We start from the raw sequence: 17,017 nt of genomic DNA, 5'->3' as shown, positions 1-17,017 counted from the left end.
AATAAATTAACAGTAACTATAGACAGGTGAAGTCTGCACAGGATCGGTACCTCTGCAGGGCTGTAAAAGTGTAAATTCAGAGCCAATAAGGTGGAAATAAAAAGTGTATGAATAGTACAGTATTATTTATTGACGTTAGCTACAGAACTGAGTTGAGACACAGGTCTGCTCAATAACACTTCAGCTGGGCAGATGTTTGTTCACACAGGTGTATGAACCTACATTGCCCATTAGAAGGGTAGCAAAATACAGTATACTGTACTATATTTTGTGTTTATATGTTACATTCGAATGTTTCTTTGTGAATTGTGTTCAGTGGGCAGCCTTCATATTAATGGCAGCAATCCTACATGCCAAACAGCATTTATCCTTTTAGAGATGACAAGGTGAAGTGCAACTATTCCAGAATAAAGCACATATAATTACACAGATACATGGATCAATAAAGGTGTTTGAAGGCTTGGCAGCTGCAAGAGGAAAGACCTTTCACTAGGTGCATGCGTCTGTGTTTGTGTGAAACACGAATGAATGGAAAATGAGGGGAAAATAGTAAATATAAGAGAGCAACATGTCTAATTTTGTAACGACTGGTGCATATGTTGACAGGAAATGCAGGCATTTGGAGGCTCCTGTATTCATTAATTCTGGTTGTGCATGTGCATGTGCTCTCATTCACTTCATATGAGTGCATGTGACTCTGACAGCTCTCATAACTTTAAAATGACCTCAGCTACTTCTGTGACTCTTTGAGCAAAACACATTTCCTTGACTTATAGCTGCTAGACTTAGATCTACTAAATGTCAGCTTGTGTGTGCACACTGCACAGTGTTTATGCTTTTGTATGCAAATACTCGCACTGCATACGTATGTCTGTGACAATGTGTTTGTGAGTAAATTAAGCTGACAGCAACACCAGTCCCCACATGGCTCAGCAACTGGTAATCACATTAAGGCACAGCTGCATTCAGCAGTCAGGCTTTCTGACATCCAGCGAGCAAAATATTTCTAACTCACACTCAATACAAACTGGCATCTACATTCATACAAAAGTGAGAGTATGCAAATTTGCCATTTATAATGCACAAGACGGCAGTTCACACACACACACACACACACACACACACACACACACACACACACACACACACACACACACACACACACACACACACACACACACACACAGGAAAAGAAGCCTTCCATCCAGCCATGCTGCTCTAATATGGACACACTATGCTAGTCTATCTTTTTTTTTTTTTTTTTTTTTTTTTTTAACCAGAACTCCCACTCTCTGTTTTCTTATCCAAAATTACCACAATCAGTACAGGTTTACTCTGCTGATGCACACTGCATTTTTTGCATTTATAACACACACACACACACACACACACACACACACACACACACACACACACACACACACACACACACACACACACACACACACACACACACACACACACACACACACACAAACAATCCTATTATACATAAACAACCTAGGTATGCTGAAAAGTTATTACAGAGGGCATCATGATATAAGCCCCACCGACACATTTTACAACTCAAATTTATGAGTTGCTACCTGTTATATGGGAGAGCAAGGACTTGAAAAAGTGGGAGGTTTAACAATGTACCACTTGGCTCTTGGACTCAAGTGGGTCAGTGTTTGTTCACTCATCTCTATATTTTGTATTACATCTCTCCTGCTTTGAAAGCACACCCACCAATTTGGAGCTAATAAGCAAATTGTTAAGAGTCAGGAGACCACTCAGGGAATTTTAGATATGTGATTGTTGAAAAGGTGTAACAGGCTGTTATGGGTAATTTCAGATGCAGTGGCCCTTGGCACCCTGTGGTATGTTGTTTTCTCACCTGTTATCAACCAGCTTGTGCAGTGGTACAGCCACAGAGGGTGGCATAGGATGGCAGCTGTTCCCCCAAAAGTGGGGGATTGAAAAGTGTTGCCAGCTACTGCATCCATCCAAAATCGAGCGGTTAAAAAAGCATGGCCTTGTCCCCACCACTTTATCAACAGACAACTTGTATTTTATGATATGTTACAAGTTTATCTTCCTCCATTTTTCACATGTAACTACAGACATTTTGCTTTGGGCTCTGAGAGCTTCCAAAATGCAGGTGACCTATGCTCAACAATGTACCTGAACATGTGAAATGGAAGAAAATGGAGATGAAGCATAAAAATACACCAGTTTCATCAGTCCTAATAGAGCCATTAGGCAGAAGGTGAAGAAAAAACATGACTAAGCTGGTGCCTTATTCTCAGTTGACTCTGCAACACAATGTTGAAAGAGAGAAAACTAAACAGGCCATATTTATGACTTCATTAGGTGAGGCTTAATGTTTTCAGTCTTCTTGGTTACTTTGCTTCATATTTTAGACAGTGGAAAATATGTCTTGTACCATCTGTCTCACAGGAAGTTAAAAGGTCAGAGTAATGTAGCTCAAGTAATTGATAATTCATGCCGTGGCTGGATAAAATTAAATCTTAAAAGCAATCCTACAATGAAAAGACAACCACTGCTAAAAGCTGCAATTAGGCTGGAACTATCAATATATCCAGCAGCTAATAAAATCCCTTTGGTGAAATTATGGATATCTTTTGAGTGATGTACAGACAAAAGCAAGTGTGATAAACTAAAAAGGAAGAGGAAAGGATATGTGAAATATCTATAAATTACGTTTTGTATTTCAGTGACTGTGGTTTTGATTTGTAATTATTCTAAGACACAACACAAACAGCAGATATCAAAGCAATCCACAACACATTTGTAGCTTCTCAGCTTAAACTATCCAAACCTAGTAACCCATGCGGACATTACACGCTGAGCTAGACCTCCTTTCTAAACTGGAAGAGCTAGTCTTAGCAAGGCCATTTCTTGCTGTACATGGACAATGCATGTGCGTAAGGCCCCGCAACCACTAATTAGCCCAGTTTCACCAACATATTTGTCTTGAATATAAATTGACACTATGGTAATCATGTATTGATTAAAAACAATGTTTTAAAACCCTGAGCTCTTTGCCTTACAAGTGAACCTATCTGTGTCACACTGACATAATGGCTAAGTCAGTCAAGTCCATCACTTTAGTATACTCAATTTTATGTTTGTTGTTGTTTTATGTTTTGTTGTAATTAATTGAAAAAAGAGTGTTTTTCAAGTAATTTCCTTGGTTATTTATAACATAAATTATAATTTACATGTTTATTTTGATATTAATGCTGACAATGCAGCTAGTTTCAGTGGGGCCTGTGGCATAAGCACTTCATCAACAGTATTTTTTTGTATTTACTCTCACTGCCAGAAGGGGGACACAAAAGTCCCACACTCCAGCTTTTAATTATTTGTGTCAGTGAACGCCCCTTACATTATCTTCACTCAACAATACGATACCAATACATAAACTTTAAAAAAAATGAAAATGCTCACAATCCAAAATCACTTGCCTCCCAAATACTGATGCTAATGTTGCTGTAGGCAACATCAAAGAATATGTCCTGGCTCTTTAAGTCAAAGTATAAGAGGCTGTTTAGGACAATTTAGTAGTATCGACAGATTATGCTAAAATGTGGGCTTTAAAGAACCATTTGGGTTTTAGTAGGTATGTTGTCAGGAATGAAATGATGCAAAAAAAACTAAAAACTAAAAACTAAAAGGTAGTAGTGCATGGGGTGAAAAAAAATCTAAATTTTTACCTGCTTCAGCTTAGGGCCAGCCAACCACACTTCATCACAATGACTTCAACGAGAACCAAATGAGAGCCACTTCACCAGCTGCCCCTAAAGCTCTGCCCAGCCTGACAAGAGAGACATGACTGGCTGTGACAGCGAATAACCCTCAATGGCAGGGCTGTTTGCTCTACGTCCCTTCCATTTGTCAGCCAAAGTAGTATTCTCACCCTTTGCTACACTTCTCTAAATAAACTAATAAATATCGTTCCTTGTCATTAACTGAGCAAAATTAATGCACTCCCCACTGAACTTTGACTGCGTTCCTTGGAAAGACAGATTAAGTACAACCGACTTGCTTTTTGCACAAGCATCTAGCCAATTTTTTTCTGTAAGAGATGCTGGTGGACATGCCCACATACACTTGTGGTCTACACAGTCCAGGTTTAACTTGAGTGTAAACATCCTCTCATGTAAACATGGCCAGAAAGCTCATGTGACCAAAGCTGTGGCAGGGATTTGAATCTAAGATCCATTAACTTCAATAAGGAGAAACCTATAGTACAAGCATCATGCCATTTTTTGAGCATTGAGATTCTTCATAAAGCAGGATCACTGTTATGGATTAAAGAAAAGTATGCTATATCCCGGTGATGCTGATTTAAATTAGATTTAGGCATATTATCACAGTTGTATGATGGTCAGTAGAGTAAGGTGTCTGGTTATGTACAGTAAGTAGAGTAAGGTGTCCAAAAAATTGCATGTTGTGTATCTTCCTAACAATAAATCAGAAATGTAGCTTCATTTTAATCAAGAACAGTTTAAAATTGTAATAATGTGTAGACACAGCAGAAAACAGAATCATTTTATGAGCTGTCCTCATGATTTCCTAAAAATCATATTCTTGACAGCAACATCAAAAACTTCCAGACTCCGGAGGGCTAAAGAAAAATCTGAGTTAAAATGGGTGCAAAATCATGTGTTCATTTTTTTTTTTTTTTTTTAAGACCAATAATATGACTATTAATGGATTAATTAGAGACTTAGAAAAATGTCTTGGTTAGGTGGATTGACAGATAGTTATGTGATCTGTCAGTCTTTTTGTCTCTGTCTCTAACAAACAAAAACGGAGACACTGACTGCTCTGACCTGGTAGTAGATCAGCTGTATGGCCTGTTATACAGAAGCCCCAGGGCTGCAGACTCAAAGCTGTAATCATTGTGTTTTGTCTGCAGTGAAGATTGAGGACTGCTGAAAGTGAAGCTGAAAACAGAATGAATTCAAGTATCATGGCACACAAACTCTCTCTCTCTCTTTCTCACACACACACACACACACACACACACACACACACACACACACACACACACACACACACACACACACACACACATAGAAGACAGCACCAAACTACTTTCATGTGCTACTTCAAAGCATCAATTAAACAGGAGAAAAGCTAGATAATAACCATAAGGTTATCCTCATCGTAATGAGCCAAAGTATTCCTTGTGACACATCAAAACACTACCACAGCTTCTAGCCAGCACATGGGAATGCATTAACACCACAGCAGGGAATAGCATGCACAGAGGTGCATGCAAATAAGGGAGTGCATTTTTAAGGACAAATCTTAATGTTTGACAAAACCACAATGTGTTGTGACTTCAAAGTTATTCTGGAATGGTGGCTACAGCAGAACAATGGCTTTTCACAGAATATTATGGAATGCATATTTTCATCCACGTCTGAGGGTAGACCAATTCCCATAGTATGTGCCGAAATGGCTGCTATGTGTTCATACTGTATATGAGTAATAAATATACAAAACTACTGGATTTGTGTCTCATTATTCTAAAATTGCAAAGAAATATTCTCCCATTGTCAACCCCAATTAATGACTGAAGAGAAGGTTGCCATTTCCTTCTGCAAGTGGTTTCATTTTGGCAGTTTTGGGTGATCTATATGGAGGATATTTTTGTTCATAATCAAACTCACGGTCCAAGTAGAAAATTAATGGAAATACAATTAACAATTTAGTAAAATAATAATCAGGCCATAATTAAACTTAAAATAAAAAGGAAATTGAAAAAGGAAGTTTAAAATTTAAAATGATAATGAAAAAAAATCTAATTCAAAATGCAAAAGGTTAAATGGAAATACTCAAACTAAACGCTTTGATTGAAAAATATGAAATGAAGAAAAGCAATGGAAATAAGAAAAGGGAAACATCAAATATGATTTACACAAGTACTTCTTCCAAACTCTACGCTTGACTTTGGCTTAACAGAATGACATAAGCAAATAGCCTCTTAATTCTAACAAGATTCTGTTGTACAAACTGAGTATGAATCCAGGAAAAATTCTGACCACTGTTAGCCTCTAATGATCAATGCTCTGCCACTAACACCAAGCATAATGTGGAGGTGAGAACAACTATCAAGTCATTCTCAAGTGCTGGTCTTATTTATGCTGATACGGCTGGAGACAGAGGAAAGTACTGTAAAAACCGGTGTATAAGACACACCGTAAACACTATTTTTTTTCATTGAAAAGTGGGGTGTGTCTTATACATCGGTGTGTCCTATATACCAGTAAAATACAGAGGTTCGATCTGGATATGATTATAGGTATGTAAAAGGCTGACCACACTAAGAATGATAACTATAACTATAAAAATAACTATGTGAGTGTCCTTATGAACTATGACGTCTTAAAACAGCGGTGTCAAGCACACGTTGCGTGCTCCAGCTGTCTTGGCAGCTATTGAAAATAGGCTGTTGATGACTCATTACTGCTGTATGTTGTACGGAAAAATAAAAATATTCAGTGTGTTGATCAGAAGTACTTCAGACACTAGTTGCTGTGATGTTTCACTATTTACAGACCAAATTGACCCGACTGACAGCAGCAGATGTTGAAGCGCAATATGCAAAAGCATACAGATGAGCAGTTTTTATTGAGCTGTGGCAGCGACACACAGTATGAGCACACATCTGAAGCCTAAAAGATTCACTAACATTGTTGTTTTTCCACTGGATGGAACAGAGAATGATGCTTTGTTTGACTCTGGGTCTGACAAAAAGTCCGAGGACAGTGTGCTTGGTGAGACTTACACCGACTTGGGCACAATAATTGAGCACAGCGACACCTCTGATGAAGAGTTTTTGGGACTTGAGTGAGCATACAGCTATACACTGTATCAAATATGTAAAGTTACTGTGTTCTTTTAAAAGGTTTAATTGAAACTCATAGCGTAACCCAAACCAGGTCTGACTTAATATAGCCTACTGGTCTAGTTCAGTTAAGCAAATCATTACCAGACCATTAACCATTAACCCAACACACTGTTTCAGGTGTAATATTTGTGTTTTGATTGTGTTTCAAATAAAAGTAAAAGTTCTGGAATATAAACATATGTATTTATAAATGAATAGCTACTGGTGCATTCAAATAAACCAGCCTTAAATAATAAAACGCTTTTCCCCGCATGACACCCCCCAAAATAGACTGCGCCTTATACACTGGTGCGACTTATACATCGGTTTTTACAGTGCATGTCCGGACAATCAAAATTACTGCCACTACCAACATTTATAATACCATGTAGATGACACAGGTCACAATACAATAATTTCAACAGCACAATGGAAGGTCATTATAATCAGTGTTAAAATTTCAAATACAGGGTGTTAAAGTGGTACACAAAATTGCAACAGTGTATTCCACATAGCACAAAATATGTGACCCAACCTGTCAACAAACTCCACATGACATGAGACCATTGCTGACATATACACTTTCATATATATCTGAAAGCAGGTGTTAACTCCCCTCTTCACACTTCTTAAAACTGAGCAAACTTGAGAGTGCAACTCAATGTTGACATCATGCCTATTTTGCCTGTTTTCATGAGGCGCACATATTTGCTTTCAGTGACAACTCTACCCATTATATCTCCTGTTGTGCTTGCCACATCACAGAAGTACATTTTTGAAATCCAGTCCGACCATTCCATTACTTCTCAAAAACAAGCTATAAATTTGGCTTAGCCTGCAACAACACAACACAAACACATCAATGACTTGCATAGATGGGGTGCGAGCAAAAATAACACACATTTTGCTTGCCGTGGCACTTCTACTTCTGAACACCACTGACTAACTATATGGTTTGGGTAAAATGTCTGACAGCCTGTCAGAGGATGCCATGAGATTGCATGCATGGTAGTCTGTCAACCTCCTTATTAAAACTATTATCAATGAACATAATTGTATGATCTGTGAATTATACATGTTCGTATCAATATTGAATATGGCGGTCTTTTGATTAAGCTTTATGACAAGGTCCTGTGAGTGACTGTCAGAGTGGGAAAAGATAGAAGTGAAGGCTGTGACTCTAACTACAAAATATGTGTATGAGTCAAAGTCCAGGTATAAAATGGTGTGACAAGAAACTAGGGCAATATATGCAGACAGGGAAGCAAGGAATGTTGCCACAAAGCATAATTTAAAGATGTGGGCTCGTGGACACCAGAAGAAGTGCAGCTGAGCAGCTGCAGGGTTTAGCTGAGCAGACACTAATGCAAGTATAGTTTTCCAGCTGAACAGATAGAGACATGTTTTCAGTGTTGGGCAAGCTACTTGGAAAATGTAGTGAGCTAAGCTACCAGTTACTCTACATTAAATGAAGCTTCACTTCACTGAAGCTACCCACCAGAGAAATCTAGCAAGCTAAGCTACAATAAAATGAAAAAAGTAGCTTAACTGCATCAAAGCTTTTTTTAATTTTTTTTAAACATCGAACCAACTTCATTCCAAGTCATTGCTATCTAGTGATCAATAAAACTGTAAGACAAACAGATAGGCAAAAAATGTTCAGTATAATAGTTTATTAAACTGTTCTCCCTCTGCTTTTACTGCTACAAAACCATGGCAACAAAAAACAACAAAAAAAATACTCACATAATCACAAAAAACAGGTGGTGTGTATATGCTATTGTTTGGGGTGTACACCTGTGTTTGCATGTATGCTTCATTTAAGGCACATTTGGAGGACAAATTGTAAATGACCTCAATAACTTGGTTCTACCCACAGGAGCAAAATAAGAAAGACCTGCTCCAAACAGTAACAGCCTGGGAAAAAATGACAAGTGACATCAAACACGAATTTAAGGAAACACATTCAGGTATTTCCCAAAGCTAACAAAAAAAACAGAAACATAAACTTGTCAAGATACGGCCATGGCCATTCACGACATGAACTCGGAATAAACTTCTCTCCCCACTCTTCTGTCAGTGTCGCCTGCTGCGCGCTTCCAAGCCCGCCCCGCTGCAGCAGACAATTTACAGGCATCAGCAGAAGGACAGGTGCGTGACGTCACATGGAAGAGTGTCTGTCACCTAGGCTACTGCTTCAGAACGCAGCAGTAACTCCGCTGCATTTAAGGTTTAGAAATGCCTGGGGAAGTGTAGTTTCTCTGAAAACTACTGTGTTAGTTGATCAGTAAAATAGCTTCACTACTGAAAAGCTATGTGATGTAGAAAACAGCGACATTACGACCACACTACTGAGAAATGTAGTTAAACTAGTAATGCTGCTACTGCCCAACACTGCATGTTGTCCTCATAATGTAAATGTGAATGAAGTTAATATAGGCATTTGGGCCAGTAAACTATAGACAGCATTGCTCAAAAGCCAGGCACACATGTGATGTGTCTCTATACTTTTCCTTTGTTTCATTTTGTTTTAATTCACTGATTACCCATTAGTGGCATGCTTTCACCCCCATCTCTCAGGGTTCGCTAGGTGAAAAAAGTGTGTTTTTTTAAATATTTGTATGGGCTGCTGGAAGTTGAGCCCCATGCATCATATCTTCACAGTACCTACTGCCCCCCCCCCCCCCCCCCACACACACACACACACACATACACACACACACACACACACTCAGACATTGAGGACAATAGCTATCATCTTGTGTTCAAACTGCTTGTTCTCAATATTGTGATGCTAGCTCATGGTTACTTGCTTCACATCTCAACAACATGGTACAAGAAACCTGGCAAATGACAGACTACCATATATAAACTATACTTTGCAAAAGGCATATTAACCCTCTCCTATGACCTGTTCAACCCAGGGCCCATTTCCCAAAAGTTTCTTAAACCCTGTAACACCCACTGATGTAAAATTACAACGTTACCTTTAACCATCCTAAAAAACAATCTGTTATATTTTATCTTATTTTTTTACCACATTTACATAGTCATTGGGTCCTATTGTTCAGTCTCACAATGCTATTGGATCTTACATTTGTTTACAAGTCACGCCTTCTGGCCATGAACTCACACAACCTCTCAAGGTTTCCTTCGAACAACAACTATTTGTTTCATTGGACTGGATTCATCAGATTCAAGTAAGTAATATGTCTTTTATATTTTTTTTGGTTGTTATTACAATGTCTAGAGCATGTACATATGTAGTTATTGTGGAATAGATGCATCAAATTTCATTTAGAGCTTGTTATATAAGTGTTGCAATTATACAACCCTGGGTGAATGTGGTAGTCAAAATAGCTGGCTTGTTGCAGTGGGCTCAAACAGGTTGTATTCCCTCCACTACACCACTGCCTGAAAGAGAGTATTTTCTTTATACATGGATAGTATACATTCTACCCTTGTGTTGTGTTCTGGTCAAATTTGACTGATTTAAAAGTTTTATCTCTAAAAAATGTAGTTAATTTGATCAGCCTGACCTAAAAATTCCATGACTTTGTCCACAAAGAGGATATCAACAGACAATTCAGTTCTGGGGAAAGGAATGTTCCTGAATGTGGGGTGTGGATGTAAGTGGGGGTATGCATGTTTTCCTTTTAGTATGATAATTAGAGCCATTAATCCATTTACATTCACATTTACATTTAAGGAATTTAGCAGAAGCTTTTGTCCAAAGCGACTTACAAGGCAGACCCTGAGCACTTGGTCCACCACCCTATTCTATTCCTTCAGGTTATGTACTACAATATATAAAACATATATATATATATATATACATGTTAATTAATTCATATTTTATTTTCAGAATGCAACCAGCAAGGAGAGAGCCATGATACAGTGTGCAGGATGTCATTGAAATGGTCCAAAATGGAGAGAGTGAGGTGGAGATGGAAAGCAGTGACACCGATGAAAGCAATGAAGACTCTGATGAAGATGTCTGTAAAGAAGTGGACAAAGAAAACCAACCACCCATGGACTGTCCAGCTGATAATTACGGGACTGTAAAGCGCTCAAGATGTCTAGCAAAGAGACAATGAACAGGAGACAGTTTCAGGCACAGCTAGCATCCTCTCTCATCCTGGTAAATGCAACACTTCAAACTCCAAAGAGAGGACGGCCATCTTCAGGCAAAGGGAGCCCAGCAACACAGACAGTGACATCAGGAAGCCCTCTGAATGCTCAGAAGAGGCCATCCAAGAGATGTGCACACCTCCCATTGGATGTACGCAACGATCTAGTTGCCCATTTCCCAAGGAAGACAGGGAGAGGACGCTGCAGACACTGCAATAAAGGATACACCAACACACAATGCAGAAAGTGTGATGTTCGCCTTTGCTTTAAAGACGACAGGGACTGTTTTTGGGACTTTCACCACCAATGAAAGTCTTCATGACCAATGTCATGAAAAGAAAAAAAGAGGGGGAAAAAGCGTTTTTTAAGAGTTTTATCTTGTTTAATATTTTTAATATTTTTATTGTTTTTAATAAATGACTTCATAAAAATATGACTAATGTGTGATTATTATTAATGTTATATACTGTTATGGGGCTAAGTAAGCAATCAACCCTGCAAATGAACCCTTAGTTGTTCTGAATTGTTCAGACAACGTGAGTACAAATACAGAAATTCTGCTCCCAACTAAGCCCAATGTGGCAATATTACAACATTTCTCTAAAAACGTACATAAACATTTTTTTTTTTTTAAACTCTTTAATTTCTGCATCAAAGGCCTCCTACAACAACATCTGAAAGGTCAAATATTTTTTTTTTTAGGTTTTTCTATATTTGGGTCTTACAGAGCCTATAGATTTACAATGAGACTAAAATCATTCCAGCTTGAAGATGCTCTTGGGAATGCCGGCAGGTTTCATCTGTCATGGTTGAGTTGATGCCAGGGTTATGACAGACAGAGATTTTTAGGCTTCAAGTCTTTTTTTCTCTGTTTTATATGTGTAACTACAGCCATTAAGTGTTTGGCTCTAAGTGCTTCAAAATGTGGATGACTCACACAATATACCGTACCTGAATGCCTCCCGTGTGGACACACAGGCAAAGTGCTCACTGATTCTCTGCCAAACGTGCTGCTCACGCTGTGCTTTCTGTGTAGACACGGTGTAAGCTTCTTTTCTACCACTACACATGTAAACATGTAATTATGCACAGGGGCTACAGAAAAATGCAAGAAAAACATAGCCATGGCACAGAATAAAAAAAGGTCCACCAAATTGAGCAATATGGAGAAGAAAAGCATCTGCCCAACAGAATCCACTTTACTCTCGGTCTCTTCCTGGTACATTTATGCAGCACCAACCTTCTGGGTTTGACCAATTAACTTCCCCTTTTTAACATCACTACAAATAATAGAGTTTCCTTGTTTAAGTATTTGTCCCATTATTATCATTGTTGTATTGGCCTATATGCGTTTGCTCTGTACATTCACACTAACTTTAAGCCCACAAAGAAGATGGTAAATAGACTTTTACAGTTTATAGCACACTTTTACACATGCCAACATTCACACACTGATGGCAGAGGCTGCCATGCAAGTTTGTGATGCCAGAAGGGTCAGAATCAGGAAAATAGGTCTTCCATCCAGCCTAGCTGCTCTAAGCAAATATGGACTCAACAGTCAAAGACATGGGAAGAAATCCAGGAGGTAGAACCCATAATTTACTTTCTGCTCTCTATCTGTCCCAGTCTATCTTTTTTATTTTCATTTTTTAACCATAACCTTTGCACATTGGTACAGGATGCCCACAGCGGTCTGACTTGCCTTGTCTCAAACTGTCTAACTGTCATGTCTTAATCTCCCATTCTCTGTTTTCTTATCCAACATTACCACTATCAGTACTGGTTTACTCACACACACACACACACACACACACACACACACACACACACACACACACACACACACACACACACACACACACACACACACACACACACACACACACACAGGTGGCACATCCTTGGAGGAGGCTAGGATCGAACCACCAATCTTCCGATTAGTGGACAAGAGGACATCTCTTTCTCACCTCAGAAAAATACATCTCTGAGCAGTGTTGAGGAGCGTGTTGAGGAGCTTGACCTGCATTTAATATTAGAGGCAGCATTTGCTCAGAAGGGTGACAGGTGGAATCTTCTCATATTACAGAGCAAATTTCTAAACAGCAAATAAGACAAACTCTAACAAGCTAGATAAGCAAGAATAGACTCAACTACTGGCTATGTGACTGGAAATAATGATAATCCCCACATAAGTAAGTATGCATAATATGCAAAGTTGCTCAGTGTTGTATTTTGTATTTTGAAAATCAAAGTGATCAAGAGGGTAGTAAGTTATCTCTCAAGGGTAGGTGAACTCATAATGATTAATGTTTTAGTTTCAATGTTAATGTCTCATTGGTCATATAGGTATGTCCAATGTTGCAGGATACATTTTTACATCTTGTTTGATTAAAACTATTGGGAATGTTTATAGTATGAGCTGAATTTATTGTTATGTTAGAGGCTGGTGTCACCAGTGTGTCACATCTCAAAATTACACCCTGCATAGTTTGATACAAGTGTGAAAATGTTTTCTCACTTATGTTTAATGAAACAGAAAGTCAACAGAGTAAACTGACAGCAATTATAATGAAATATGTGGGCGCTAAATGACAAAGGTTAGAATGGTATTGAGAGATTCCTTTTTAGAGGTGATTTTTATTAATTTCTATGCTAAATAAATAAGAGTTAAAGTGATGCTGAAACTGTTTTATGCACTCACCCAAGACAGAAGAATGCATCTCTATACAATAGACAAATGGATGTAGTCTCAATACAAGATGTGAACCTGAGTGATAACCAACCATGTTAATAGTCACATGTATGTTCACTCCCAAATTATAAATGGCTCTAACTAAAGTACATTTTCTATATTATTACTTTTGCATCAAGTTCCTGTTCTATATATGTTGGCTTTATTAGTTTCATGATATAAAAGAAGTGAAAAGGAAATCCACATATTAGTAATCTCCATAGATATCAAATAGAATACAAAATGTACAATAATAAATACTAATTAGTTGTGAAATCAGCGTGAAACATTGTCTTCAAAGCAATTTGACACATAGAGGTCATAGCTTCAAATATAGGAGTATTTTTTCTCCCTCATTAAAAAGTGTACAGGTCAAGTGCACTGGAACATCTAGACTGTTCATATATATGAATTTGTATTGTCTGTCATACTGAAATAAATTCACCTAAATCAATGTAAACCAATTGTTTGTTTAAATGCATTAACAATGCACAACATAATGATATTTATAATTATGTTTGGGTGTCAATGGGTGGAAAGAAAAGGCACACTTACTTCTAGTAAGTTTGAGTGGTATGTAATACCTCAAGCAAGTGACCTTGTGCATATATTATATTGTACACTGAGCCATAATTGTATGCATTTATTAAAAGGTTGTTCGAAGAGTATTCCAGCCCAAAAAAGGTCAGCAAGTATTGCCCAGTATACATAGTCAAAGGAAAGAGAACATGCAGATATTGTACTCTCATCTTGCTTGCAAGGTCTGTTACATTCAGCCAACAAAATTATTACTTTTTAAATAACTTTTTGTCCTACCTCTGGTGTGGCTGGGGACCCTCCGGCGGCCTGTAGATGAACTGTGCATGACATGCTGGTAGTGAGACATGTCTGTTGGCGTGTTGGGAACACGGAAACTGTCCTGGAACCTCTGCATCAAATCCTCCACTGCTTCCTTGTTCGGGTCAATGGCTATGACAGAGTGACAAAGTGAAAATGGCAGGCATGTCATAAGAGTTTAAAGTGACAATCAATTTGCAATGAGTGTCAGACACTCAAGATGTGGTAAAAATGCACACAAAGATGCATAAAGCCGTATACCCCAAAATATGTTGGGGTATATTCTCTTCTCAAAGATAACAGATTAAGATGTGCATCATGAGCCACTAGGCTGTCCCATTTTGACACAGTAAAAAGCTGTGCTGTGTTATTTCTTAAATTTCAATTTTTTTCCCGCCCCTAAATGATTCCATCAATTCAATATTGCCTCATCTCTACAGAGATCCTGCCAACGCTTCCCTGATCGCTCAGTTTCACTCTTTCTGATGAATGACTCCGAAACAGCTGGCTGTGGGGAAAGAGGGGATAATAGAGACAGCAGTTTGCTCCCTTTACAGTTGGAAATTACAAAAGCAAAGGACATAGAATTCTTATGACCCATCTTGATATAGTCTGGTTTGTGAATGTTGCCAAAAAGACTAATTTAAATAGAGAACATTCTGCCACCATTGTGATAAATATACCTAAAAAGGTAAAAACATGGCTATCAAAGAAAGATAATATCTTAATTGTGTATGACTCATACAGCCTCTACTAATAGATATTGTCTTGTTTGACAAATGTTCGTCTACAGCAAGGGTTTAAAAGTCTGAGACTGTGTGCCTCCTGACAGACAAAGCTTGGAAAAAGGTTCCTCCCTGTAGCTCAAAACAACTAACTACAAAGCGAACTGTGAAAACAGCTCTGTCCCCGAACTTTAGTATAGCCATCTCCAGAAGATGGGGCCATTCATCACCCCAATCGCCACTACCCCCACCTATCATCAACATCTTTTGATCTGTCAGTCTGGCTCTGAGGTGCACTCTTTCCATGAATAATGGTGATGTGTTGCTCCCAGTGGATGCTGATCATACATACCAATGAGTATGCAAGAGCAGAGGAAGAGGGGGATGAAGAGGACAAGGGTGAAAGTGGAGAGGCAGATGTACTCACATTGAATTGGACATTATAAATGGTAAACACACTGTGGCAATGCGGCTGACTTCAGAAGAAATATTATCTTTGCAGTGATATATATTGGTTTGGATTCATTTGTGGTTAAACTTGGCTCACTCCACTGTGGTTAGTGTTATGTCACACAGGGAATTGTTGTCAGTCTCTACAGTAATAGTGCCCTCCACACCACCACCCTCCCTATAACCTGATGCAACACAAGCTCATCACAGAACAGATGTTGGCTTATGCCCTCCAGTCAAATATATCTTGACATTTACAGTTGAAGTTTTTATAACATTTTACAAGATCAACAAAATACATTAATTTTATTTTGTACTATACTATAATACTATATTGTACTTTTGTGAATATATCCCCAAGAAAAGGAAAATGATTGATCTTGTTTCTTGGAACCATATGTGAACCTTATGTGTTTTGTGGTTTTCAGCTGACAGGCTTCATGACACACAGCATTATGTGCAGTCATAATACTTTAGAAAAGGCAAGGATCACTATTTTAATCAGTGCAACTACTTTTTAGTACTTTTCATGTAAACATCTATCCATACACGATTGAAGAGGTCCAATATTATTTATGAACTTATTGTATTTTCCTGCAGACTTCTCTGCAGTCAAAGGACTTTATATGTCTAAATATTTCTATTCTAATGGTGTCTTAATTAATATTTAATGACTGTGTTACAATCACATAATTAATTGATCTCAGATGCTGCAAGTTTGAACACGTGTTGAGAACACAATCTCACACATTTACTCCTACCAAGATGGTTATGTATGAGTAGTAGGTCAACATTGGTGAGGTGTAAGAATACAGTGAGTTTACACCAGCATGAGGTTTGACAAGTAGGTTTAGGCATTGGTTTGGGGAAGTTATTCTGTGCTTAAACATCTTGAAGGCATGCATAGCATCGCACAATCAATCAATGTGTTATATTAATGTTTCTGCAAATATAGCTCACAGACTGAACCTAGACACAGCTTCCTAGAAGTAACTGATGTGAAGTGAACAATACATTATTGTAATGAAAAATATGAATTCCAGCTCTCTGCATTAAAAAAAAAATATAATGTTACAAGCTGAAAGTAAAACAAAATCTCCTGTGCAATTACTACTGTTGCTATTATTCAATGTTACTGCTTCTAAGTGGCCAATGTCTTCATATTCACTGTAAGCTGCAAGGTATCGACCGTTCACCACACCAGCCTGCACTCATACAGTACATGTTTATTGTTCA

The 17,017-nt window shown here is 38.1% G+C and overlaps 1 protein-coding gene across 2 annotated transcripts in view; it reads right to left on the bottom strand.

The window, feature by feature from the left end:
• The window catches only part of LOC133995312 (astrotactin-2-like), a 287,008-nt gene that overhangs the window by 159,017 nt on the left and 110,974 nt on the right, over positions 1 to 17,017 (bottom strand). For both annotated transcript variants that reach the window (XM_062434657.1, XM_062434658.1), the window contains exon 4: positions 14,586 to 14,738. In XM_062434657.1, coding sequence (XP_062290641.1) covers positions 14,586 to 14,738 — 153 coding nt within the window. The remainder of the gene's footprint in view (positions 1 to 14,585; positions 14,739 to 17,017) is intronic.

Source organism: Scomber scombrus, chromosome 15, assembly GCF_963691925.1.
Source record: "Scomber scombrus chromosome 15, fScoSco1.1, whole genome shotgun sequence".
Lineage (NCBI taxonomy): Eukaryota > Metazoa > Chordata > Actinopteri > Scombriformes > Scombridae > Scomber > Scomber scombrus.
This window is presented reverse-complemented; position numbering and strand designations above follow the sequence as displayed.